This window comes from Falco cherrug, chromosome 4 (genome assembly GCF_023634085.1).
Source record: "Falco cherrug isolate bFalChe1 chromosome 4, bFalChe1.pri, whole genome shotgun sequence".
NCBI lineage: Eukaryota > Metazoa > Chordata > Aves > Falconiformes > Falconidae > Falco > Falco cherrug.
In genome coordinates, this window is record NC_073700.1 from 22,493,384 (window position 1) to 22,519,926 (window position 26,543).

General features: G+C 45.2%; 1 protein-coding gene across 8 annotated transcripts in view; it reads left to right on the plus strand.

Annotated features, from left to right (window-relative positions):
- The window catches only part of ITPR1 (inositol 1,4,5-trisphosphate receptor type 1), a 183,606-nt gene that overhangs the window by 102,601 nt on the left and 54,462 nt on the right, over positions 1–26,543 (plus strand). For 3 of the 8 annotated variants that reach the window (XM_055709390.1, XM_055709395.1, XM_055709396.1), the window contains 5 exons: positions 1,969–1,995; positions 12,260–12,295; positions 13,933–13,980; positions 17,470–17,602; positions 18,899–19,089. In XM_055709390.1, coding sequence (XP_055565365.1) covers positions 1,969–1,995; positions 12,260–12,295; positions 13,933–13,980; positions 17,470–17,602; positions 18,899–19,089 — 435 coding nt within the window. Of the gene's footprint in view, positions 1–1,968; positions 1,996–12,259; positions 12,296–13,929; positions 13,981–17,469; positions 17,603–18,898; positions 19,090–26,543 lie in introns of all 8 variants that reach the window. The other 5 variants (XM_055709391.1, XM_055709392.1, XM_055709393.1 and 2 more) reach the window with 2 other exon arrangements.

Below are 26,543 nucleotides of genomic sequence, written 5' to 3' on the forward strand. Positions count from 1 at the left end.
TTCTTACCCTTCAGCTGATTGTCCTCCTCTGCTGAAGTGGCCAGATCGTGTGCTGGTTCTAACAGCACAAGATGAAGCCCTGTGAAGACCTTCTGTCTTCTCCTCAGGGTCCCTTTGGTAAGACATCTGCGACAGTGCAAGTCTGATCTGGAAGGGGACCGGTTGTAGATCTGGAAGGGGACTGGTTGTAGCCTGCAGAGATCAGTCTGCTCCTGCAAAAGGGAGGCAGGCTAGGTGATCCTCTAACGCGTATAGAGTGCTGACGTTTCCTCTTGCCTGACGCATAAGTGTAATCATAAATTTAGTTCTACACTGTTAGCACATCAGTGTACGTTCTCCTGTTAAAAACAGCCAAGAGAGACTGTCCAAGGTTACCTTCAGTATTAGAAGGGGTGGATGATATACATATATATATACACTATACTCCAACAAACCCTAAATGAGCGCTTTGAGGGTTTTTTCTTTTAAATGCAATGTGCCACTCCCATTTTTCTAAATGGAAATTAATTAATTTACAGGAATTCCTTAGACTTTATTTGGCCAACTTGGGTGAAGCAGTAGTTCTAGAAAATAGTTAAGATTACTACATCCACTCAGACTAAAAATCTTCTTCAAAAGTGTAGAAAATGGATTAATTTCTGAAACAGTAGATCAGTTACATAATACAAGACAAGAATACGCTTGCCTGTGAAGTGGATTTCCGAATAGGAAAAAGCAGCTGATTGCTTACAGATAGACTGCTAGTAGTAGTAGAACAGCTTTTACTGTCTGGCTGTGAGAAGTGCAATCATATTTATTCTCCCTTGTGACTCACATAACTGTATTTAGTCACCACTTAAAAGGCAATACCTTTTGTTTTTAAAATCATTCTGGAGTGTTAAAATAAAGAGAGGGAAGAAAAAACTTATGCACCCATTCTAAATACGGGAGTCCCTACGTACGTAAAGGTGGCAAAACTTATTCTCATGACCAGCATATTGGTCACGCAAGCAATAGTGCTTGCGGGTCAGGTGTTCAGAGAACTGACAGCAGCCGCTTCAAGGTAGTGTTTGGCAGCCGAGTGCCATGGGAGCTTTGGCACAGCGTGTGATTTTCCTGTAATACCATGTGGTGCTGACTGGAACAATCTGATTTATTAAAAGGTAGTACTCCTCTCACGCTTAGTCTTCCAGCCCAAATTATAAAAATGGCACACCCTCCCGGCCCATGCGCTTGTCCCTTTTGTAGGTGGGAAATGTAATGAGAATGCAGCACTCTCCGCTCCCATTAGCAAAGGCCTTCATTAAACAGCTGGGATTCCTCTGCAGCATGCAAAAACCGTGGTGAGAACACAGATGTACAGAAGCTTGTGGGAAGGCTTGAAGTTTTACATATTGCTAAAGACTCCTCATCTTGGCACACGCTCAGGTTCGCTCAGTGATGGGTAGCATACTGTGGTATATTTAATAGGCAGAAAACTTTACTACATTGACAGTGTAGGCTAGACCCAAGTTTTTTATTCTGCTGAAACTTGTCATTCATACATGTCTTTGTGGGTGCCTAGCAGATGATTAGCCTCAGTTCTGCAGGACTTGCGTTTTAAAGCTCCATTTCTCTTCGCAAACTGGAAATCCAGCCTCTGCACTCCTAGTGCTGCTCACAGCTTATACTGGTGATGACTCTTACGCCCAAGGGTGAAGTTCTTGGATCTCGGTCAGCCAGCCCGCGTGGTTTGTCACTTGGCAGAGGAACAAAGCCAGGGCGCATCCTGCCCCCAGTGCTGCCTGGCACAGTGCTTCCAGCAGTGCCAGTTCCCTAACCCACCGCATCCCGGTGCTTGCAAATGTTACTCATGCCCACTGTAAAATACGATGTTGGATTGCAGCATTAAAGTGTTAAATGATTTATAAGATCCTAACGTGAAATTGATTTGTAATTTCTCTTACTAATGCTTGCTTTCAATTCTTCCCCTTCTTTCTCTTCTGGCAGATTACCATTGAATTGGATAATGCTGAGGTTTTAATTTTATTTATTTTCTACAGTGTTGTTTCTATGGTGTTTGTTTTATGACTAGCCCTGTGGTCTGTCCTGTTGTCTCTTCAGTACTGAGCTTTCCAATTTGTATGCCTGTGTCAGTGAAATAGTTGAGTTTTCAGTCTGCTGTTGTGTCTACGTTGGGAGTAGTTACCATAACTAATTCCGTATGTCATTACTCGGGGTATTTGTCCGAATGCAGTTACGATTCCTGGCTGCCTGCAGTCATCTGGTGCCATAGTAGATCCCATGAAGTTTAGGACCAGATCTGAGCACCTCTGAAGGATCAACTCCCGCAGGCACCATTAAAACATCAGCGTTTAGCACTCAGCCCCAATTACCATGTCGTCAGCGAACAAGCTCTTTGTTTGGAAAACGAAATACTGAGGTTTGATAGTGTTGGTGCAGAAGTTGGAACAACATGCCAAAAGGCAGCTGGAGAAGACCCTGAATGAGGTGTCTTCTCCTGCTGACCATGGAGAGCTGGTACTCATGTCCCAGGGCACAGCGCAGCGGGCTGCAGGCAGGGCTGCGTCCTTGGGCATTATCCCTAGTGCTGTTTTTTACCGAAAAAGGTGACAGTCATGCAATTCATCAAAGCATCTCGCTGTCCTTCCTGTTGCTTCTTTGTCAGGTTTGGTGTTTAAAGCCACGTAAAACGTTCAGATGTGTTGTGAAAGCGGTGTGGTGTAACCCTATGAAAATTACTGACTTCTGAAGCTATTTCGGTGTGAAAAGCTTCCTACCATCAAAAAACATGCCTTCAGTTGGCAGCGCGACAGCCCGGGCTGTGTTTATGCTGTATGTAGCTGTTTTACGGGTGGAAAAGCCATATTTGAGTGAGAACTTTCAGTGTAACTGAAATTAAGCTTTCTAAGGACTTTTAAAAGTGGCACGTCTGGTTTGGGCATTGGTGCATGGGGTGGAGGGAAGGAGCTGAGCTGTCTCTGCTGCTGCAACTTCCTCATCCAGCTCAAAAAAACCCCATGTGTGGGTGCTAAAATTGAGATTCTTTTTGCATAAATGTATAATACTGAGAAAGTGATTGACTAGCACCTTATTTTACTGAATTACTAGGGGAAAAAAAGAAAAGAAATATTTTCCTTTCTGTGCTTTGTTTCCTGCATTCTCCTCCAAGCCAACCTTTTATTTGGAACAAAATTCAACCACTTAGAAGGCTTAAAATGATCTTGCTGTTGATTTGATAGAGTAGGTAACGAAGTATGCCATAAATGGCTTTCTGTAGAGCCTGTTAATTTTGATATTGTTCAGTTGAATTCACTGGGTAAACTTCATTCTGAAAATGAAATAGTATTGGGGGACCCTGCCTGTTGAACCGAATTTGAAATCCAAACTGTTTGTCACAAAAGTAGACCAAAAAGTGTACACGTAGCCCAGGGCTGCGTTGGAGGGCCTTTTCTGTTCAGCAGGGCTTTTAGGGGAGGGAAGGAGCAGAATTCCTCGCAAGAGCAAACTGGAATTGTGGCTTTTTTGGTTGTTTTTTAACCTGGCTTTTGGTTGGGGTGCTCAGGCCCTGATGTGCCCTGCTGGTCAGTGCCATCACCATCACCCCGGTGTGCACTGTGGTCCCTCTCCAGGCTGGAGCAGAAGGTCCAGCCAGTGTCTGAGGTACCTTTCCTAAGCAAAATTTTACGGGTCTTCTATCACCACTTTCAGCTTCAAGGAAAAGCTCTCTTTATCAGAAAATCCTCATCTGGGGCTTCCTAGAGCATCGCCCTTTTGTCTGTCGGTGGAAGTTCTCTGTGTGCCCTTCCCGTTCCCATGTGCAGGAGATAGCTGTTGGGTGGGTTGTGGAGGGTAGGCATTGGGGTTTGGACCAAAGGACGGCGTTGTGTGTGGCACAGGTCCATTTACTGTTGTCACCTCCAACCTGTGCTAGTAGGAGACATCCCAGGTGCAAGTACAAGCTTCACACCAAACTTCTGGTGTTACATCATTACAGAGGTGCTGTTGTGTCTAACCTCTGCTGTAGTTATTTTTCTGTTTTTTATAAAGCAGGATTTTGTTCCTCTTATTTGAGGTGCCTTTTTAGAAGCTAATCTGTAGCACATGAACGTTTCCATCGGGCACTGGACCCCTTAGATTGTGGTGCTGCAGCTTCCCAGAATAGCACGTATATGTGTAATTATATCTTGGAGAGACTTCAGACAGAAACTTGAATTGTTTAATTGCAAATTAAGTCATAATACAGAACTCTTTCCCCTTCAGTTTCTGGCTATAGTGTCCTGTCTTTACCTGCAATAAATCAGCCAGAGCATGCAGAGCAATTTAGGATTTGGTCTGGAGGCTGCAAAGGAGGAACTTTATTGCTCCTCAATGGAGCAACTGCGGGGAGGAAGCAGGTGTGTTTATAACCATCGGCAACGAGCACTGCTGGCTGCTTACAGAAAGGGATTCGGACAGGGCTTGAACCACTGACAAGTCTCAAAGGAAATCCTGGGGTTTTTTTTCCCTTGTCAACTCTGGAAATTCTAAACATTTAGGGCAAAGAATACAGAAACCTTCATTATTAGTGAAATTATTAACTTCCTATTCTGTTGAACTGTGCATACCTTAGTTTTTCTGATTGGCTGAAATGCTCTGTATTCCCTCAGGGAAAAACTCTATTAAAGTAACAGTTTAATGACATGATTTCATAGTATTTGTGACTGTAGGCATAGGTTGATTTGTATGTCTTATTTGTTTACTGCAGGGTAATTCCAGTGAGCGGTGGGTCCAAAATAAAAAGGTACTAAAAATGCCAGGAGGTCCATGCATTTGTTACTGAAAGTCGTGGTGGAAAATTGGCGTTGCAGTCCCCCTTAACATTTTTGTGAGTGAAGAAAGGGAGTGCCTGTCTCAGTGGGTGAATAATGCTGGAATTCACCTCGGTGGTAGGAAATCCCCCGCCGAACAGGAAGGATGGTGAACTGCGACCTCAGGTCGGCAGCAGCCCCTGCAAATGCCGGGCTGAGCCGGGGTGGCTGGAGCGGCTGCAGCGTGGGAGAAGCGTTGGGGAAGGGAAGGAGACGGGTAGTATGGTTTAATGCTGTTGGCCTACTTCACGTGGTTTCTATTGAGGAGTTCATCTGGAATTCCCTTTTTGTGGGGAAGGAGGGACAGGAAGGAACTGGAGTTTTCCCAGGAGAAGAGTGTGGTGCTTGTTTCCAACATCTGTTACTCTGGTCTGAGGACCGAGGTCTGGTGTAGCAGAAGTATGGCGATAGCATCTTAAAGTTCTTGTATGAGTTTTTTCAACTCTGCAGCATCCGCTGTTGTGGCATGATTCCTGTGAAAGGTTTTTCTTCTGGGGACAGACATTCGGATATACTGAGAGTCATCTTGCAGCATTTCCAAAACATTCAGGTTCCTGTAAACTTGGAGAAGTGCACAGACCTTTGGGATAGGGGCTGTGTAAGACTGGTATTAAAATAAAGGGCAGAAAAGGCATCTTGAAAGATGGATGAAAAGCACAAGTTGTTTTGATAGAAAACCAAAACCATCGGAAACCATTTCACACCTTGCTTGCAGCATGGTTGTGTTGGTTTTGTCCTGATCTTGGGGAGCTGGGTCCTCAGAGCCTGTCTTTTTGGTTTACATCGGGGTTTCTCTCCTGTTTCTCTGGCTCCGGAGCATCAGGTGGACATAAGGAACTGAAAGGTTCTGACTCGAGCTGCAGAGCTAGGTAGACTGGTCTTAACATTGCCTCTGCGCGGGTGTCTGGAGTAATAAGGACAGTAGAAATCCCCACGGCAGGGCACTGGCCTGTTGTCTATAAAAGCCCTCGGGGAGTCTCTTTTGATCAACTCCTTGCTGGGCTGGAACCGCTGGAATCCTGTTCTTGATGGACCTGTTGACTATGCTGGTCTCCTGGAGAAGAGGTTCAGGGCCAAGGTAAATTTTTCTCGAGTGCCATCAAGCGTGAATCCCTGCACAACAGTGATAACAAAACCCTGGTTGTAATTAGACACAACAGCTCAATTTACTTTTAATTCAATCCTCAACCCGCTACAAAGTCCAGGCATGATACAAATGCAGATTTTTGCAGTGTTTCACAACTCCAGTTGAGGTGGTGATCTCCACCGTGGGTTCCCTGTGGTCCAGGGCAGCCTTGGCAGCACAGCTCCCTCCCCATCGAGGCACTGCTGTTTGCAGCGCGACATTCCCATCCGCTCTCCCCAGTCCGGATCAGCGTCTGGGGACACCGTGGCCCAGTTTCCACCTGCAGCGTGAGTCTTGGGCACTGAAGTGCATACATCCTAGAGAAGCACATTAATATTTTATGGACTAAAAAGGAGAGAGAAGTGTTGGTGCTGACCTGCAGGTGGCATGCTCAGGATGCTGAATGTGCCTGGGAGATGTCCTACTTTCCCCCACCCCACCCCCCCCTCTTTTTTTTTTTTTTTTTTTTTTTTCTCCTTCCCCCCCTCCCAGCCACATTGCAGCGAGCTGCTCCGCTGGGCACCTGCCAACATTCAGGCAGCAGTTACATAAGAACAGCTTTTTTTCCTGGAATTTAGGCCCGCTGCTGATGTGTGACCTTCAGCGGTAATTGCCAATAAACGCAGCGGAGATGTTTACAGTCCCCGCGGGCCGGTGGCCCCGAGCCCGTGCCGGTAGCTGTGGGGCTGCTGCTGCTTCCCCTGACCCGCTCCCAGGCTCTGGGATCTGTGTTTGATTTTTCCAGGTGAAAAAGGGGGGCTCTGCTGCTTCCCCCCCCACCCCTGCAGGGCTGGGGCAAGGGCTGGCAAACACTAAAACAACCAAATCCAGAAAAACTCAATAGGCACCCAGCGTTTCCCTGGTAATTATGTAGTCTTTTTTAGGATCTGAAGTTTAAAAACTGATTTAAGTAAAACCTTGGGGGTTTTTTGTTGTTGGGTTGTTTTTTTAATTCTATTCAGTAATGACACTTCTTTATGCAGCTGATAAAACGGTATCCAGCAAAATACACCTGCAGACACACTCAACATAGTTTTTGGGGTTGTGTTTTTTTTTTTTTTTTCCACTGCTTCACTTTAGTCTTGATGTTTCAAGTAGGTGAAAAGGGAACTGAAAATCCTGGTTCAAAGGGGCTGACTGAATTAACCTTCTAAGTGTTCTTTATCAATGATAAACTAGAACTATGATGGCAGAGTAAGGTGCAAAATGTGTGCTATTTTATGCATCTTCTAATTGGAGTTGGAAAAATCATTAACCTCTTAAGTGCTGGAGAGATGCACTTAAAAATTATTTTCCTTGTAGAGAGAGCTTACTCCATAGTCATTTCTCTTGTGTATTTTGCACTTAGACAGTGCTTCACTTGTTATGTCTCAAGCAGAGGAAATGCAGGCTCTCATAAATTTTTGTGGGCTGCCTTGTATTTTTTTCCTTCAGAAATCCTGCAATCTTTGGACCGTTTTTATTGAACAAACTGGAACTGGTGAGCTCTTTGGAAAAGGAGACTGGAACATTTCTTGTAGTTATTTATAACCAAAAAAAATAGTTTATACCATTTTACTATTTAATTAAAACTGCTTATCTAAAATATATAGTGAAGTTAGTTTTTACTATATTGAGTTATTTTAAGAAAAAGCCTGCAAGCTTCAGGATTTAAAGAGGAGCAAGTGATTGTACACCCACTGAAAGTCAGTGGCATATCAGAGACTGAGGTCTCTTAACTCCAGGGAAGCCCCAGCCCAAGTAAAACATGCTTTCTCAACTGAAAACTCTGGAAAATGGGAGAAGGCATTCCTGTAGGCAGATCTCTGTGACCTTTTGGTGCAGGCACTGGCAGCCCTTATGCCATATTTCCCACCTCATCATCTGGCAGTGCACAGTGTCTCTGCAAATTCTGAGATAAGGGGAGGGGGGGGGGGGCGGGGTGGAGAAATAAACATTTAGCCATGTCCCTGACCTGAGTACGTGCTGCAGTGGCAAGGCAAGGGGGTGTAAGCGTGTGGTTGCTGATCCATCACATGCCGGTGGGAGGCAGGGGCTGCCTCTGCCCCTCGTAAATCCCAGATGTCTTCTGTGAGGATTGGGAGAGCTGTAGAGCTCGGAGGACCTGTGCCAGGACAAGATGCTGCTCCACATCTCCCACCACCTCTTAATTTATGTAGGTGTGAGATCCTACATCAGCAAAAAAGCACCACGTGGTAATTTTGCAGGTCTGGTACAATGGTGAACTGTGACGTGGTGAGTCTGTCAAAGTGCTTTGGTGCTGCTTTTGATTCTTAATTATTCCCCTCTGCCCTCAAACTTACCCAAAGCCAGTCAAATGCGTGTTTGGCAAACACCTAGATACCATCTGCAGGAGCTAGAAATGTCTTATCTGAATTTTGTCTCAGTTCTGCTAGGTACTGGCCTTACAAAGGAGACTTGGCAAGCAGGTAACCTGCGTGGAGTTCTCTGGTGTTATTGAGGAGTTCTGAAGGACAGCAGCGTAATTTATGCTCTGCTCTGTTGTCATGAATCAGCCTAGATGGTGCTTTTGCTGTGTGCCTTTCAAGTAAGAGCTACACTGCATGTATTTCAAAGGGAAAAGATGAGAAATTCAGAAAAGCGAGGAAGAAGTGGAAGGAGACTTCCAGCACTCTGTCCAAACAGCCATTCCCGCTGGAACTCCAGCTGATATGGGAGACAGCAATACAAGGGCCGAGGCAGAGCGCAGTGACTTCAGGATAAGGTGTATCCGAGATCTTCACTCGAGTTTTTTGCATTTGGACACACAGCCTAGCTATCAAAAGCTAAATGTAGTATTTGGCTGACTGACTCCATAGTTGTGTTTTTCCCCTTTTATTTCCTCTATGCCAAATCTCTCCCCCCACCACCCCGATAATTAGATGCCATATGCATGGAGTTGGGTTGGTTCCTGAATTCACAGATTTCAGGACCAGAAGGGACTGCTCAGTAGTTGAACCCGACTTTCTGCACAGCACAGGACATCTCGCTTCTTGCTGTTGCTTCTCTGCGGAGCCAAACCTAGTAAACTGACTAAGCTCCTTCAGAGTGCTCAGTGTTGGTCTCAAAGAGCTCCCAGGACAGGTCTCAGTTTGCTGTTACTTTGCGCCAGCTAGTCACCTTCCTATCTGATTTAGAGGGACGTTTGGAGAAAGACCTAAAGGAGGTGTGTGGTAGGCTGGAAATGGCACCAGGCAGTGGAGGTTAAGCAGTTTGAGGCTTGGCACCTCTTGATGCTTTGAACTCGGAGGTGGCCTGAAGCGGAGGAGGTTTGTGCTTTTGCTGCTTTGTCTATTATTTTGTCAAAATTCCCAGGTTTGGTGAAGTTGAAGAGGAAAGGATCAGGTTTTGAAAGTGTTCGTGTGTGTGTGCGCTCACACAAAAACGCAGGTGTCTCTGATAAGATTATTTCCCACCCATTTGTAACATCACAATATGAGGTGTTTTCCATCCTGTTTTGCTGAAACCACTGCCTGGAGCAGACCCAGTCTGTGAACTGGAACCTCCACCAGCCTTTTAAATGCATTTCAAGCTTTTTAAGCTCTCAGGGTTTGGGATGTTTACTACATAGTTGAGTTTAAAAAAACTATCGAGAAAAGCAATCCTGAGGCTTTAAACCTCAATGAAAATCTTTCTGCATTTCCTCAAACCATTTCCACTTTTTTTTTTATCCACATTGCTACTTGTTTGAATTTTTCATGAAAGACAGGATTAGACAACTTTCATCTTGATTGTTATTTTGAAAGCAAATGAAAATAAAACTTTCACACCTTCCTCAAAACCATAAAGGAAAAGGACTGGAGCCTCTTCCATATCTCAGAAGTTGAGGCGTAGTGAGTTCACACTTGAGCTGTCACTTGCTTTGGTGTTTTTTGAGGTGGATACATCCCTGTTGAGTCAGATAAAGACCATTCTGGGAAACACACGTAGTCTGTGTTGGGGAAATGGATGCTAGAAGCATTACGGTCACCAACAGGTCAAAGAAATTGTAATTTTTCCTGTTAATGGCTGGTGGTGAGTGGTTTATTTGCCAGCCTTGCAGGAATGGAAACTTCAGAAGAAGAGGGGTTTCGTGCACAGCAAGTTGAAAGGAATTTTAGCTACTGCTAGCAAGAACTAAAGATGAAGTACTCTTCTCTGGCCCTGCCACCCACTACATTCCAGTTGAAAGGCTGGCCACTGTGTCCATGGCACTCACCTGGCCGCTGTTTGGTATTCCACAGACTTGCCCTTGCCCCCCAAACGATAACTTCTCTCCTAGGTGGAGAGCTGGCATCTATGGAGGCCCATGAAATCTAGCGAAATGGCAATGTCAGTCTGCTCTCCTGCCCCATGCAATCCTTCTTGTAAAGCATAAGCTGGTACTTTGCCACTGCAGCACACAGGATAGTGCAAAGTGTAGCACAGTAGCTATAGCTCAATAATTCTTTGCTAGTTTAACCCGATTTGATTGAAAGAATAATAATTTTAGTATTTGGAGTTTATATTCTTACAGAAAGATTGCTTAAGGCTGTGCTTACTTGGAATGATCCATCCGAGCATTGCCAAGGGCAGTAGCTTTTGCTTGCAGATGTGTTTCTGGGGCTGGTTCTAACATGCTGTCTGTGCTACAGTGGGAAGGCACAGGAATTTGCTAGTTAGAGTATGTACTTTTTTCTCTTCCAATTAAATTGGAAAGATCAAACCAATTTCATGCTGATTCTTCATCTGTGCTGGTTTACAGCCTCGAAATGTACACGTATGTTTCATTAAAATGGGGTCGTGGTATAAAGCCCGGGAATAAGGAAGCTTTCATTTGGAATCCGAAGTGTAGTGCATTATCTTGTGGCAGTCACGTCCACCTGACCTGCCAGCTTCAGCCTCCCCTCCCCTGGAAGGAAGGGACCTAATCTCCCTTACAGGGGAGTACGCACAATTTCCTTGCTGCTGTTGACTACTTCAGAAAGGAGGAATTTTCTGCTGTGCTCTGAAGCAAGTTGTGCAGACGGTGTCTGCAATCAGAACAATGTGCCCAGACTCCCTAATGACTTAATACGGCGTTTCCAGTGTCCAGCTACACGCAGCACGGGTGTACAAAGCGGGCTGCGCAGGAACTGTGTGTTCCTCTGCATAGATGAGATTCTTCCTGTTCAGTTTTGGCCCTCAGGCTTAAATACTCCCTGCTTCGAACTGACCAGGAGAGAAATGGTTTGCATGCTTGAGAAGTTTCCAAGAGTGGTTGACAATGCAAGGAAATGGTGTACCAAAGGCCATGTGAACTAGCCAGGATGAAGGTCCATTAGGAGAAGAACGGAGAAGGGTCCTTCCTGGCCAAGGAGCCCCTGCCCACGGAGCGCCATGGGGAGAGCCTGCTCCTCTGCCGCCTTCCTGGGAAGCACAGTCTCTCCGTGTGCTGACTTCTGGATTTCGTGGCCTTCCCCTCCCTTCCCCTCCCTTGGCTGTGCATTTCCTAGGCTGCAGCAGATATAGGTTGCAGTACCACGGCAGCTCCCCCAGCCTATGCTTGATTTGTCTGTCTGGTTCTTGTGCCCCCTGGGCAGACACGGACGCGTGGTGGCTGACTTCGGTTGGTATTTCTGTGTTGTTGTAGTCTTACTTCTTAGTGTCTGTTCCTGAGAAGCTAAATCAATTTCCCCATGATTAAGTAGGCAGTTTCATTTGAATGTTTAGGTCTCTGTTGTATGTCTAAGCTCTACTAGATAAAAGTTGCTTGTCTTCATCTGTTTCAATGTGATGATCAGCTGTGACCGTTAAGCCTCTTACTTCATTGCTTGTGTATGGTGCTGTATCACATATCTTTTATCTCAAGAAAAGTATGTTTACAGATGCAAATCCACTGAAAGCAATTTTTTTTTTTAAATTAACAGTGTAAGGCTGCTGCCTTTCTGTGCCATGCAGCCCCCGCTTCCTCCTCCTCCTCCTCCTCGCTGCTGGGGATGGGCGCGCTGCCCTCACCCCCAGCGGCTGGCAGGTCCCGGGTACGCGGTCCGAGCGGGCTGCCCAAAAGTGCATTTCTGCATCGCAGACCTGTGTGCACCTGCGACTGAAGCTTTTTGCTTGTGTCTCTGTGTTCATGCAAAGTAGTTTGGGATGTTCAAAGGATACCTGCCAAATTTTCAAAATGTAGCTGTTTTAGGAGCTGGGTGGGTGGGTGTAAACAGTAATTATGGCTATAATTGATTTGTGATGATTCTGCTCAAGTGCTGTGCTAGCTCCCTTCCCCTAAGCATTGACCACTAGATGTCTGTTGGGATGAAAGATTCTTGAAGAATGACTAATTTTTCTGCATTTTACTTTCAACTAGCTGCCGCAACCTGCAGAAACGGAAAGCTCTGTAGAGGTGTGTCACCCACCTATATTTGTACAACAGACAAATATTGGTGTTTTTAAGTAGTCCTGGTGGAGTGTCTTGTTGGTAAAAAAAAAAAAAAAACAACAACAAAACCAAACCTGTGAAATGTGTGTTCCTGCGTGGTGTTAGATGGTGAAACATAAGTAGATTTGTTGAAGTGGTTTAATCCAATACAGCATCAGTGTGACAGTCTGAAAATGTATATTAAAAAAAACAAACAAACAAAAAAACCCAAACAAAACCAAAACGCAAACCCATGTAAACCAGTCTCAAAGCTTTGTTGCTTTCAGCCATTTCCCTTAGGCTTTTAAGGGAGGTTCTGTGAAAAGTCTTCTCTCAAATCCCCCTGCATTAGCAAAATGAGACTTCGGTTCTCTGGCTCCTAATACAGGATTTGGGTTTCCCTTTGTTTTACATACTTAAAAACTTTGATAAGGAAAGGGAGGTGTCACAAGTTGTTAGTGGAAGCCTCATAATCGCAGAGCAACTGGGTGTCCCATTTAAAATGCCACAGTGAAACAGCTAATGGTCACTTCACATCTCTCAGGTTACTAGCTCTGTAGTGAATTGGCTATGTAGGCACGTTTCCTTTATGAGATACTCCAATTTCAGTTGGCATAAGACAGGTTATTTGCCAAAATGAACACATAAGAATTTATGAAATCTCAAATTCTTCTGAAATTAATGGGACATCCAGAGATGGCTTTGGTAGCTTGTACAACTGGGTGCTGTATCAGTGCAAATCTAGGTGAAAGAACATGGAAGTCTAAATCTGGGACAGTGTTGATTCTCTGAGCTATACAAATAATAAGGTTTAAAAATACGTTTTGAAATCATGAAGAGAAAAAATGTGATGGTTTAGACCTTTGTATTTGTAGTTGTTGTGGAATAGTGTGTAAATGTAAACTGAAACTGAGTGGTCACAGAATGACTTTGAGATGTTTGGGAGATGGCTTCTGGATTAAGGTGGGGTCCGTGCATGTAGTGGTCCATCCTACGCAATTTCAGAATGCTTTAAAGCAGCAAAAACTCAACGTACTTTGGGTTTACAAAGTGGAAGTTCCATTCCTGAAAATTAATTTCTGAAATAAGAGAGATTTGATCTGGAAGCACGCATGTTCCAAGGGACTTTATTCTGTGAAACCCCACTGAAACCCACAGCACTGGAACAGAAATCCCAGAGGTTTTGTCAGAGGCCCTCCGCAGTCTCAAACAAGCTTCACTGACCATGCTCAGATACGATGAGTACCTACACTTCCTCCAGAAGTGTGCGTATGGTGGGAGGGGGTGTTTGTATGTGTGTGTGTATTTGTGTATATGTACGCACGGGCATGCATGGTAACTGTAAAATTAGACAGACTGTGTGTTTTCTTTAAATCCCTGAGAATGTGTTGGCATACGTGCATGCCATGGTGGTCTGTGGAGGGTGGCAGAGCAGGCTGGCGAAGTACTGCCAGAGCTAATTGAGGGCAGATGTTCTGTTTTGATAGCTTGTCAGTCGATCTTCCTCATCTCCCCCCTTGCTTCCAGCTGTGACTTCCCTTAATATTTTCCATGAGTGCAAAGATGTTAGTGTCTCTTTAGTGTTGTTCTGCTTTAAAATGAAATTTCTGCGTGCACAGCAGGAGCTTGATCAAAGTCTACCACAGAGGCAACTGGAGGATCATAGAAGGGTATGTACAGCTGTCAAGCACGTTCAGACCGAATTCTCTACTTTTTCCTTTTAAACAGTGAAGCGTTAAGTCATGTAAGAAACTTCTGTGGTTAACTGCTTGCTGTTGGTCTCTTGGAAAACCTAAACCGATCAGCCAAACGGGTTGCTGGAGCACCTCCTCTTGTATTAAATGGAAGGAGAGGTGCCTGGCTGCCTGGAATTAAACCTCTGAGCCTGGTCTAGTCTATTCACACATTCAAAGCACTCCCCTTTGGTGCTGATCACACATTTGTGAAGGGAGATTGATCAGTGCTTGCGGAGCTTGCCTGGTTTGGCCAAGTCTCCCCCTTTGGAAACAGCCAAGCTGCAAAATCTGTGTCATTAATACAGTTCTTAATGTCTTCTGCTCTTGTAGCTGGGAGCAGAAAAGCAGCAACTTACAACTGCTTCACTCTTAAATGTCATTAAATATTCTCTGTTTTAAATATTATAACAGGTTTTTGATATCACTTAAACTGAGCTTGTGTATTGCATCTGCTTTACTGATATGTGTACAGTAATGTTTGTATACGACTTACTGTTACTTCACCTTGATGGTGAATGCAGATGAAACCGAATGCTGTTGGGTTTTTTTTTTTTCCTAGGTAGCATATTTGATTTTTCTTACTGCCGCCAAACATCTGATATTTGTTTGCATACTGTACGCATCAAAGTGGTGTACAACAGTAACATGATGGTTAAAGAACTGTTCTGGAGCCAAGTGTTGCAGCTGAATTAATTATAACATTTCTTAAATACCACTTTTTTTTTTCTCCCCTCTACTTTGATCACATACTCATATACTTGTTAACTAACACAGTGGGTTTGAATAATTTTATAGGAAACAAAAGTTTTTCTTCCCGGTTAGGATTCAAAATACTGGTGAACACGCTTTGCCAAACCTCTGAAACCCCGGGTCAGCACGCTGTCAGACCAGAAACAGCAGATGCTCACTACGTGTCCACACTTGTCTTCCCTGGTCCTCTGTCCTGTTTTGGATACAGGCCTCCTGTTGTAGCCAGCAGAGGTGCTGCAGGTCTGTCCGCGGAGCAGCAGCCCCTGCTGAGGTGTCTCCACTCACCCCAGCGGTTTCAATTGTGGAATAGAAGTTGCCTTCTGCTCCACAGCAGGCCAGAGGGAAAGTCTTGAGACGGCTCCAGGAGCTTCAGTTATCCTCCTGAATTCAGGAGGAGGTGGAGTTTACTGAACAGCAGTTCTTGTGGCTGGATGTGTGTTGTTATCCTTGCAGTAAAAATTACTGGGTTTAAATGCCAGTAGATATGAGGACTGCCAATTAGTGTAACAGAAGAGGAGAAAGGTAATGTGAGAGCTCCACTGAAACTTCATCTTTGGCATAAGGCTTACATGGGTATCAAGTTGCCTTTCTAATCGGTACACATGTAGAAGGAAGATGTAGTTAAGGGTTTTTTTTGTCTGGCTTGGCCTTGTTCTGTCATGTAGGCTGCCTTACCTGCCAGACTGAGAGCAGAAAGATGGTTAAAACACTACATCATGTACCAAACACTCTCATGTCGCTGTCAGTCAAAGTAGCTTCTCTAGGATAAGAATTTGCTTGAGCTTTTGAATCGAGTCTCATGCCTCTCCTACATGTTCACTATTTGGTCCAGGCGGTGATAGGAAGCGTATGCCCCTTGGAAAAGTGCTTCTCTTCTTCTGCTATTGCTTCCAAAGTAACTTGCCTTTTTTTTCTTTTTTTCTTTTTTTGGGGGCCTTCTGGAAGCAGCTGGTTGGAAGGCTCTCTTCCTGTTTATTTTACATCTTTTCTCCCTGCTGCTTCCCCCGTCCCCATCTGATTCCATAAAATGCAGCTCCTGTGCTGCAGCTTTCACGCTAATAATCTACAGGCGCAATTTTTAATCTGCCAAATTGCAGTGACAAGAAGTGGACGGTGGGAGCCCTGGGGTGAGCCCCAGCCTTGGCACAGCAGTCATCCCGGACTGGCTGCGGGCAGGTGTTGGGCTTCTCCCTTGGGAAGTGAGGGTTGAAATTCTGTAAAGGACTGCTAATTTCCAGACGGGTTTTTGTTTTTCCAGTGCATTGGGGTGTAAGGATTTTTCTCAGCTACCTGTTGTGAGTGCCAGCGTTGTACCAAAAGCAGCGTGCTGGAGTTTCTTATGAGCCAATTAATGCACATTTATGTTGTTCCATTTACTTATTAGTGTTTTAAAGGCCTCCTGTGAAAGTTTAAGTAGTAAAGCTTCACTTGTGTGACAGCTAACGTACTAAATCTCGTGGTTAATGACGTTTTAAATCTATAGTCAGACACCTAATTTCATTTGAAATACAACTGAAAATCAGTGTCAAGCACTTGTTTTGTGAATGGCGATCAGGATACTTCAATTAATCTTGGCAGTTTTTTAACATGAAATTATTCTTGGCTAGATCAAATTTTATTTTTTTTTACTTTTTTTTTTTTTTTTTTTAATCCCCAGAAGAACCCCTGCCTCCCCACTCTCAAACACTGTCTCAGGGTGGTACTGCTGTACCCACAGCATGCTGCCATTAGCACAACCGTAGCTCCCAGTCAAAATAATCACCAGTTCTCCTTTTTGCACAAAGACCTTATAAAAATCTGTTAATCCAACTGTGGCGTTTGCGTGTCTGCCCGTTGCTGGCAGTACCGCCAGCTTTTGTATAGCTCTCCAAATGACTGGGAATTCCTGTAAAGACTCCAGGGAGCGCAGGTTAGCGTTCAGCCCGGGGTGGCTTGGTCTCCCCGGTCCCCGCTGACGGCAGCGGCGCGTGCTGTGCAGGGACGTGATGCTGTTATCCCCGGGCCCGGGACACGGGGGTTATCTGAGGACCGGTGCCCCACAGTGTCCGCGGGCTCATGTGCTCGGACGCTGACTGCCGGCGTGACCGGGCGGCTCGGGCAGCTGCCAGCAGGGACGCAGGGAACAAAGAGCTGGGATGCAGCAGGGTTTGCTCAGGTTTCTGCTCAGCAGCTGACAGGGTCAGATCGCATCAGTTGCTGATGGAGGGCAGAAAAGAGCATGTCCCTGTAACGTGGGTGAAATGGCTCACTCGGAAACCCATTTGTAATGTTGCTCTTTCTCCAGTCCTCCTCTTCATTTGGTGTTGGTGCTGTACAGATGCAACTTTTTTACATTTAAGACTGATACAATAGATCTTAATTAAAAAAACAACCCCAAGCCCTTGGAGAATAAAATCTGTCTAGAAAGCTTTACACAATAACTGAGTAGTAGCTGTTCTGGTGCTGGGAACCCGTAATCTTATTTGAAGCCCCCTGAGACCCCCCATTGCCCCAGCCTGCCTCAGCACATCAGGAGATGCTCAGTGGATTTTTCCAAATCTCCAGGGTTTCTGTTACCCCTCCCTCACTGCAAAGTAGGCTAATGATAACAGCAGTCTCCTTGCTAATGAATATTAGTAGTTTGTTTATTCATTAAGCTCACATCATGATTTTTGTTATCCTCTTTGAATCAAGGGTGAGGCACTCAGGCAAGTTTTGGTCAACCGTTACTATGGCAATGTGAGACCGGCCGGACGGCGCGAGAGCCTCACCACCTTCGGCAACGGCCCCTTGTCTGCCGGAGGCGCTGGCAAAGCCGGAGCGGGAGGTAGGATGTGGGGAGGTAGGATGTGCTCCTGCTCCTCAGGGTTCCTGTGGGCTGCCCTGCCAGGTGCTGCCTGTCTGTGTCTGCCTGACAAATTGCTGTCTTAGCAGTGAAATAGGGATGGTTTTCTTCACACTACTTCTGTGAAATCCCAAAAAACCAAACTATCCACGTGGATGGAGAAGAAGCCCTGCTTGCATGTCACTCCTGGATTTAGAAATTCCAGTGTGTTTTATAACTCTCCTTGAGGGATTCCACTTAAGGCTGAGCGGAGCATCACTCTCCTGTCTCTCATAGTGTCACCTGCTTTTTTCCCCATGCAGATGAGAGTGTACTTTTCTCCTTTGAGAAAGTACTTTAAAATTAAGCAGACAGAGGTTTTTATACTTTCCAGAGACTGTTTTGGGTTGTCTTGAACTTTGTGACTTTGCTTGGAATAAATGTACTTAGAAAACCTCATCAATTTAATATTTGCCATAATATTTGGGAAATGTGCTCATAAGTATGTCAGATTATTAACCATACCTGAAACAAAACCATTGAATTGCATACAGAGACATTGCAGGGTAGGATGAGCAAAAATTTCGTTCACAGTCAGTTATAAAGTGCAGGTTATTTAATTTGAGACTATTGCTAACAAAAAAAGTCAGCAATGTCAAGCACATTTTGTCAAAACACCATTCAGTTGGGTGTTGCCTCTTCAAGATAAAGATAGTGGTAATCCTGTTGAAAGCAGCCCTGGTCAGAGACAAACAACAACAACAACAAAACCACAAAAAAAACCCTATTTCCTCCATTTTTTCTGAAGTTGATATGTATTTCACTTGTCCTTGTGTTGTGCTGCCTACTGCCATACTCTTCCACTGTCTAGAATGTTGGCTTTGCCATCCGCTGGAATTTGTCTTGCCTTTTCTCCATCCCCTCGCTGGTCCTGCAGAGCCTCTGCCTCTCTTTGTATCCCTGAATCCACGCTCTTTCCAGAACCCCCTTCCAGTACACCAGCCCTCTCCCCACCTTCTGCTGCCACCGAAGGCCCAGGCTGTCCTCCTTTGGGACGCCGCCTCTCACGGGCACGCATATATGGAAGCAGTATTAAGTGCCCATCTTATGGCATGCCCAGTATGTGCTTTAAGTTATAAACTCTTCCTTGCTGAAATGCTAGGAGCAGAGTTCATCACCGCTAATAAATGCATGTGCATCGTTCACAATAGGTTAATAATTTAAACCAGAAGAGAGATGTCCTCACCGCAGGGCGGCTGAGTTTGAATCTCAACCCGTTTCTTGTGATCACCTTTATAGGAGGGAGCTCTGGATCGAGTTCAATGAGCCGAGGTGAGATGAGTTTGGCAGATGTCCAGTGTCATCTGGATAAAGAAGGTGCATCCAACCTGGTCATAGATCTCATCATGAATGCCACCAGTGACAGAGTCTTCCATGAGAGCATCCTGCTAGCCATTGCCCTTCTGGAAGGTGGGAACACTACAATACAGGTAGGGAAATAGCAGACTTCAAGCTTTTAACTAAAACGTGTCGGGAAGGGAAATGTTTTTATGAAATCCGGGAAACCTGAGGTGGTTAAGGAGATGGGAGAGGAAATAACTACGTGATCTTTGATCTGTAATTAGGGGAAATACTACTGTCTACTGTGCAGAAGTTAACTTACCCAATGCCCATGCAAACATTTAATAACTGAGGTATTTCCCAGGACAATATAGAGGAATGTATAAAAAACCAGCTTTGTAGCATAAGCTTACATGACTGCTTTTATGAGTAAGTTGAAGCAACTACGACATGCTCTGAGACTTTTACAACTAGCTGATAATTTCAGACTGGAGTTTAACAGAACCGTATAGGGTAAACTCCAGACCATCACCATCCTCCTGCAGCCTTGCTATCCTTCGTTTCTGTGTTTTTAACAAGGATTTGATTTCCCTAGATGGAAATTGCGCATGGTTTGGATTGTAATGAACAATTACAATTACAGTGAAAAATACACCAACTAGCTTGTACAATATTCTTCCAAACAGGAAAAAAAACCCTTACTGCAGCAAAACATGCTTACAAAGATTACTGAATGTGTAATAAACTTACTCGTTTCACTTTGCATGCGTTCTGTTTGCAAACAGTCTATTTCAGTCCTAGTCGACGGGCTTCATGCATAGCTATTGCAGAGGGTGTTACCCCTTCCTACCCCACTGCCATGCATTTCACATGTCTGAACAAAACAATCAGTGATTTGTTTGGGAAGGTCAATTTTGCAGATTGTTCCTTTCACTTGGAGAAGCGATACATCCAAATGTTTGATACTTATACAGATTTAGGCTTTTAATTTGATGTCATTTGTGCTGCATCCTAATGAGGAACGCTTATTTAGGTACTTAGAGATAAAACACTAAGAGCCTGGCCAAAGAGAACTAAAAAAACCTTATGTACGTGGCGTATAACCACTCCACAGTCCTTTGTTAATGCCCTGCAAACCAAAGTACCAGAAGACAGAGTTTATGATGTTATTCCTAACTAGACCTTCATGGCAGCTCTGGGGAGAGATGTTTGACCAGACCGAGGGCAGCACTCAGTGTTGTGCTTAATCTAATCTCGCTGTGGGCAGTTGCCAGCATGGCCTGTCCTGGCTATCTCTGCTTGTCCCCTCTTTGTACGGCTCGTGCAGCTGTGGAGTGAGCTGAATTAAGTGGCTGATCTGATGGGAAGCTGGTGAAAAGGGATTCGATCCCATAGCAAAGGGCTGGCTTAAACCTGACCAGAGATGTGTGGAAGAGCAGCTGTATCCTCTGTGCAGCAGGATGTGGGGAGACTTCGTTAGGTGTAATGGGGGCTGAATCCTGGCTGGTTATGATTGATCATTATGGTTAAAACGTGTCCTAGATTGCTACAGCAGCACCTCTTGTGTTCGTGCAGGCTTCCCTTGAGAGGAAGAACGGTTTTGGGCTCCTTCACTCTCTCTGTAATCGGTACCCTCTTTTTTCCCCTGTGTATATGCTCTAGAGTGAAGCTTCTTTGTAAATGACTGACTGGGAATTGAGCATTTAAAATCCCATGTCACCTTAAACTGCAGTGGCAGGATTAACATTCCCTGGGGAGAGGCACTTCTTCAAATTTCCTGCTCTCCTCTCGTGTAAAGGAAGCTGAGCTTTCATCTTCCTAGCTCTCAGGGAGCCTCAGGTAACCTTACACTGTCATGCTGGAAGGAGGAACAAGTTCTGCACCAGCCTGACATGGAGAGAGAGTTCGCTTGTGCTGGACCCCAGAACTAACAGGCTGAGCAAAGTCACTTCCCACTGTGTGCAAATCGGTGTTGGAAGCAGATTCCTTAGCTCAAAACAAACAGAGAAACCTGTAATCCATCTCTAAAGAAATTTCACCAGAAAGGGAGAGTCCTTAATTTGCATTTGTCATCTATGACTGGGAGCTGGGAGTGTGTAAAATAACCATGTGGTTAGGAAGGGGCTGTTGGTGTAGGATGCTTGTAGCAAATGGCATAATGCTTTCACATCTATGCCTCACGGTCCTGCCAGGTTCTGTTGCACTCTTGCCTTTATAGATGTTACTTCTGTAAAGCAGAGTAATTATTTTCCACCCTTTTCCACTCAGAAGTAAGTGCTTGGCGGTGGTTTTTACCTTTAGTAAATGTTCGGGGCAGCCAGCAGTTACTCGGTGCATATACGTGCTTTTATGCAGCAGTGAAGGGCGAGGAGGGGGCTCTGGTGTAGGCTGCTTTTAAATACGGAATGTTTTAGGAACCAAATGACACGTGATGCCTACAGCTAATGCTGTAAGCTCTGAGGTCTTGGACACACCCAGGAGCTCATAACTCATGCATGCAAAGCACAGAGGAGACTTCATTGAAAATATCCTATGGAGCAGTTGTGATGTAGATGTTCTGTGCTATAGCAATCCAGTGGCCTGATCACAGAAGGCAAAAAAGAGGGTTGATCAGTTCACAAAGATGTCCCCTGATTCATCTCTGTCTTGGTTAATCTGGTGCTAGGGAGTGAGGATGCTGGTGCCTTGCTTTATGTGTGCTGGCTCTAGCCCAGTCGGGGCCTGTGGAGACTACTGCAGTGTCACTCAAGAACAGCACGTACTCAGCGCTCTGGCCTTTCAGTAGTATTTCAGTCATGAAAGCCAAGTAAGTAAAACTTTAATGGAAAAAAACACCAACCGCAAAGCTTCACTTCTGGGACAACAGCTGGCTCAGTGCTGGGGAATCAAAGTGAAAGTGGAGGTTTGCTCTTAGTAAAATCACGATTTCAGGTCTGTACCTCCCAGAAGAATTGCTGAGTGATGTCCCAAGTTAAACTGGTGTCCTGCATCTGTAAACTCACATAAGCAAGCTTTTCTTGCTTCACATAGGAAGAATAGCTGATCTGCTCTCCCAGAAAATAGAGGTGGCTCTGGGTGCAGCCCAGCTGTCGGGGAGCACTGCCCTTGCAGGAGAGCTGCGTGGGGCACTCGCGAGTCTGTGTGGCTGCAAATCTGATGCGTTTTATAAAGCATTCTTTTGCTACAGACAGTAAAGGTTTACCGGGTGCAGCAATGTGGTGGTCTCCTATTTAATAAGATTTCATTGTTATAGTACACTGCAAAGGTTGTCTGCTTTAGGAAACTAGATGCAGTTATGAAAACAAACCCAATACTTTCCATGGTCATTTATCCTGGTGTTTCTCTAACCTGTGTTCTTTTGGTAAGTATTGCAGATTAGGTAGGTAGGGCTTTGCAACCTGCAGAGTGAATTTTCTGAACTTCTGCAGCAATTTCCAGTAACTGCCTGTGGAAGAGTCATCTTCACTCTCTGGACTAACAACTGTGTTCATTTTGCATCAGATACATTTGTCATTGTGAAAGTTGACCTAGCCAGATCAGCCAGCTTTGTCTTTGAGGTCTAGCAGAGTTTATCGTCATTTCACAATTTTTTTTGGTGGTTATTAGCAGCTCTTGATTTCTAGTATTCTGAAAAAGTTCATCCTGTGCTCAGTCTGAATAATTTTTACTGAACTGAGATTGGTTATACCTACAGGCCCTTGAGACTAGGAAACTGGTGGGATAGGGACAGGTTATGTAAAAAGGCTTTTTGGCAGCAAAGCCAGGAATGTGTCACCCCTGCATGGCGTTTTCTTAACTCCAGGTTTTCACACGGGAAATGAATTTGGCCTGAAGTTAAGCAAAAGGTTTGTACTGACACACAGGAACTTGCAGATGATGATTGTAATATGGTTAATAATGGGAGTTCCTGGGTAACTCCCATGAGCTTCTTCAGTGGGAGAGCAGGTCTCCATGATGTTGAGAAGGGATAACTGGAAGAGGTGTTACTGTTTCATTAGATACATGCAGGGCCAGTATTAAGGCTAGGCAAAGTAGGTGGTTGCCAACTCTAGCAGAAAAGCAAATCTAGAAATGTTCCTTATTATAATTGGCAAGAGTGGTTTTTATTGTATTGTTAAGAGAATTAATGTGGGGGAGAAGCAGGACAAGAAAAAAGATTCCTGGCTTACCTTCCGAAGGAGGCTAAGCTGGCAGGGAGTGTATGGCACATCGAATCCCACGCTGCGCTGGGGTTTGCTATGGGGTGAATGAGGATGTGATAAATTAACTGTTCTGGGAGAAAAAGAGAGGTCTTTTGCCTGCTTCAAGTTCTCCGGATGGAAACTGTTCTGGGTTATTTTTAGAGTTTTGAATTCACTTAGAAATACTGTCAGGTTCTTTGGTACCAGAGCTGGTGATGAAGGTATCGTAGCTGTGTCTGGTGAGCTTGTAGCTCCCGCTCAGCAGGAGCTCTGGTTTTTGGTGGGAAGCCTGCCCGCATTTGTAAGGAGACAGAAGCGGAGGTGGAACCACAGGGTCAAAAATGGACAACAAATTAACTTGACAAATGCTGCAGCTCATTGAACTCAAAATTACATAAACCCATTTATTAATTTATATAACCCTCAGCATCCACCAAGAGAGAGCTGGCGTCAGCAATTCTGCACGGAGCAGCCCGAGGCAGGGGGATGCCCTGCTGGTCCCATGCTCTCCTCCAAAATGGTGAGGGGTGAGCATGCCCTGCGTCTGGGGTGCTGCTAGCCAGCACGTGGCACCCGTCCCCCTGGGGTGCTGGCTTGGGTACACTTTGCCAGAGCTTGTGCAGCAGGTGCTGTTGCTCGTAGGCACGCTGCACACGGAGCTGCATCTCTTTTGGAAGAGACGTGGAAGCTTGGTCTGCTCCTTGCACACACTGCAACGTGGCGAGTTTTCCTTCATTAAAGCAACCCTGGCAAATGAATGACAGCGGAGGAAATCACTGAGGACTTGTCCTGCAATGCTGGTGTCTCATCTGCTAAATAAAAATTATATGCGCCGTTACTCTGCCTCACCTCCGTAGAGTTTCAGCTTTCCTTGGTCGGTGGAAGTTAATGGCAAGTAAAGTCCCTTACATAACTGCCTCTCCATGGAGACTTCGGGCTGCTTGTTTAATTAGGGATCTTCTCAAAAGTTAGATTGCGTGACAGATTACCCACACGCACATGTTGGTATTTTCAGCAAGGGAAGGTAAATGAGGTTGATGACATCAGTTTCGTTTCAGGCATTTTTGAAGTGCTACCCCAAAGTGAGGTGATGGAGAGCTACCGCTTGGAAGTGCAGTGGTGCTGCCTTCCCCCCTGCATCCGCAGCAGTTCCCGAGGGGGGCTGCAAGCACGGGGTGAGGTGATGGGAGTTGGCACCCAAGGAAAAAGTGATTGTTTTTCAGGAAAGAAGTGGGATTTGATCCTAGCTTTAAAGGCACCTGAGCAGAGTGGCTGCTCCTGCATGGAGGATGGTGATGGGATCTGCTCCACCCTTCCTTCCCCCGGCAGCTGAGGATGGGATGAGGACCAGGGGCTACCACAGCGTGAGACAGCACCAAGGAGCCTGTGGTGATGGACTGAAGAGTTGTGCCTCTGTCATGGCCAGAGTGAATCAGTGCTGTGCTGAGCCAAGGTTTGGTGCTTGCCGTGTAGGCATGAGGCTCCTTTGAGATGTGACCGTACAGCAAGCCACGTGGCTTCGAGTTGCTTCTAGAGAGAGCCCTCCAGTTCAGCCTGCAGAAAAGAGCCGTGCATTTCGTGCGTCGTCCTTTGAGTGTTCGTTAGGGTTAGGGGCTGCAGCCCTTGTAGAAGTGCCGGGGGGGCTCTGAACAAGCAAGATGCCAGAAACCACAGCAGCGAGCTCTTCATTAGTCTGGTTTAGTAGGAAATACTGGTTTGGGTAAAATGCTGGACCAACACAAATCTCCTGTCCCCAGCTCTGTCTTGCACCATCCATGGACTTGAACTTCATCATCTCTCCTCCTGCGTTGCCCCCAGTAAGGAGACTCCAGCGTGGTGAACAGCGGTCTCCTTTGCTGAGCTCAGTGCCTCGGACTGTCCAGAGATGATCGATAGTTATTAAATAGTTGCAGAATTGATGGACAAAAGGAACTGAATCCAGAGCTCTCAGGTTTTCATTTGTGTTCTGGCACATAGGAGAGCTGCAGAACCAAGCGAGCCAGGGCAGGGAGACAGGGCTCGCGGCCTGTGCCTGTCCCCCTCAGGCTGGGCACAGTAGCTCTGTGTCCTTCAGCTTGCTGGAGCCTTGGCTGTGACAGAAATGGAAGGGTAGGTGACTCTAAAAAGACCAACAGTGCAATAGCTGGAACCAGCCAGTCAGCCAGCTTTATTCTTCGTTTTCCCTGTTGGCTTAAATGTGTCCTGCCCTATTTCATTGCCAAAACTCTTAGTTTCTGTTTCTCCGTGACTGCAACAGCACTTAAAAATTGGGAGAAAATTTTACAAAATGTTACAGAAGTATTGGTGGTATAAAAAGTACATTTAGTGGCACAGTAGTGCTGTAGGGTTTGTGGTTTGGAGTTTTTAAGCCAGATTTTCTACTTACAAAATTTTCAAGTCACAGATAACCTGCAAGCACACAAAATCATAAGTGACGGTAAATGCTTCAGAGGCAAGAATATCTTTGGATTGCTAAACTTTTGTAAATAGCACTTGAACTTTTGACAGTTGATGAAGTCTCTTAAAATTTCTACTGTTTGTTTATAACAGGCAGAATTCTTTGATATAAGATGTTATATCTTTTTTACATAGTGTCAGTAATACCCCTTCAGGAAACTTTGCAAAACCAGCAAGCTGTCAGCACATATTAAGTAATCACCTATGTCTTTCACCATTTTAATGAGTTTTTCTCAAGCGAAAATACACAATCTTTTTTTTTTTTCCATTCTGACTATGTTACTTTGGAATGTGACATTAAAAAAAAAGTAAATGCGATAAGGACCTACATCAACCATCACGTTCACTGTGGGCAGTGATCTTGTCCTTTTGTGAAAGAACTCCCCAAAATGAAGCACACTGCAAATCCAGACCCTCCTTCATGGTGCAGTTACCTTCCCAACAAGGCACAGAACCTGCACTAGCAATTAACTCGGCGCCGAGGAAGTCTGCATCCTGATGCGCTGTTGATCCACAGCACGTGAGGAGACTCAAGATGGCCAGCCCGTAGGAGCACCCTGTCTCTTTCACATGTATTTTAACGTATTGAGCACACCGAAGCCTCAGCCTCGCTTAGCTGTTGGATACCGCCACGTTAAAAACGAGCAAGCTCTGCTAATAATGCGTGGAGAGCACCAAGAGCTGTGAGGAATCATTCCTGCAGAGATGATTGCATTTTTATTGGGGCAGTTAGATGCATGGGTGAGATTGAGAAAAGGGTGGATGAGGTGAGATTGTAAGATCCACGTATTCTTCCCACTTGAGCTGCAGCTGCTACTACTGTTTGAAAGTGTATTTGGGCCGTTGGTGTTCCTTTACTGTAGCACCTTTCAGTCTTTTTGCCCACAGGGAGGTTTTGTGCTCGGATTTTGAGGTGCCCATCTCTGCGATTGAGCAATGTAGGTGGGGAGAAGAGAGAGAGGTGC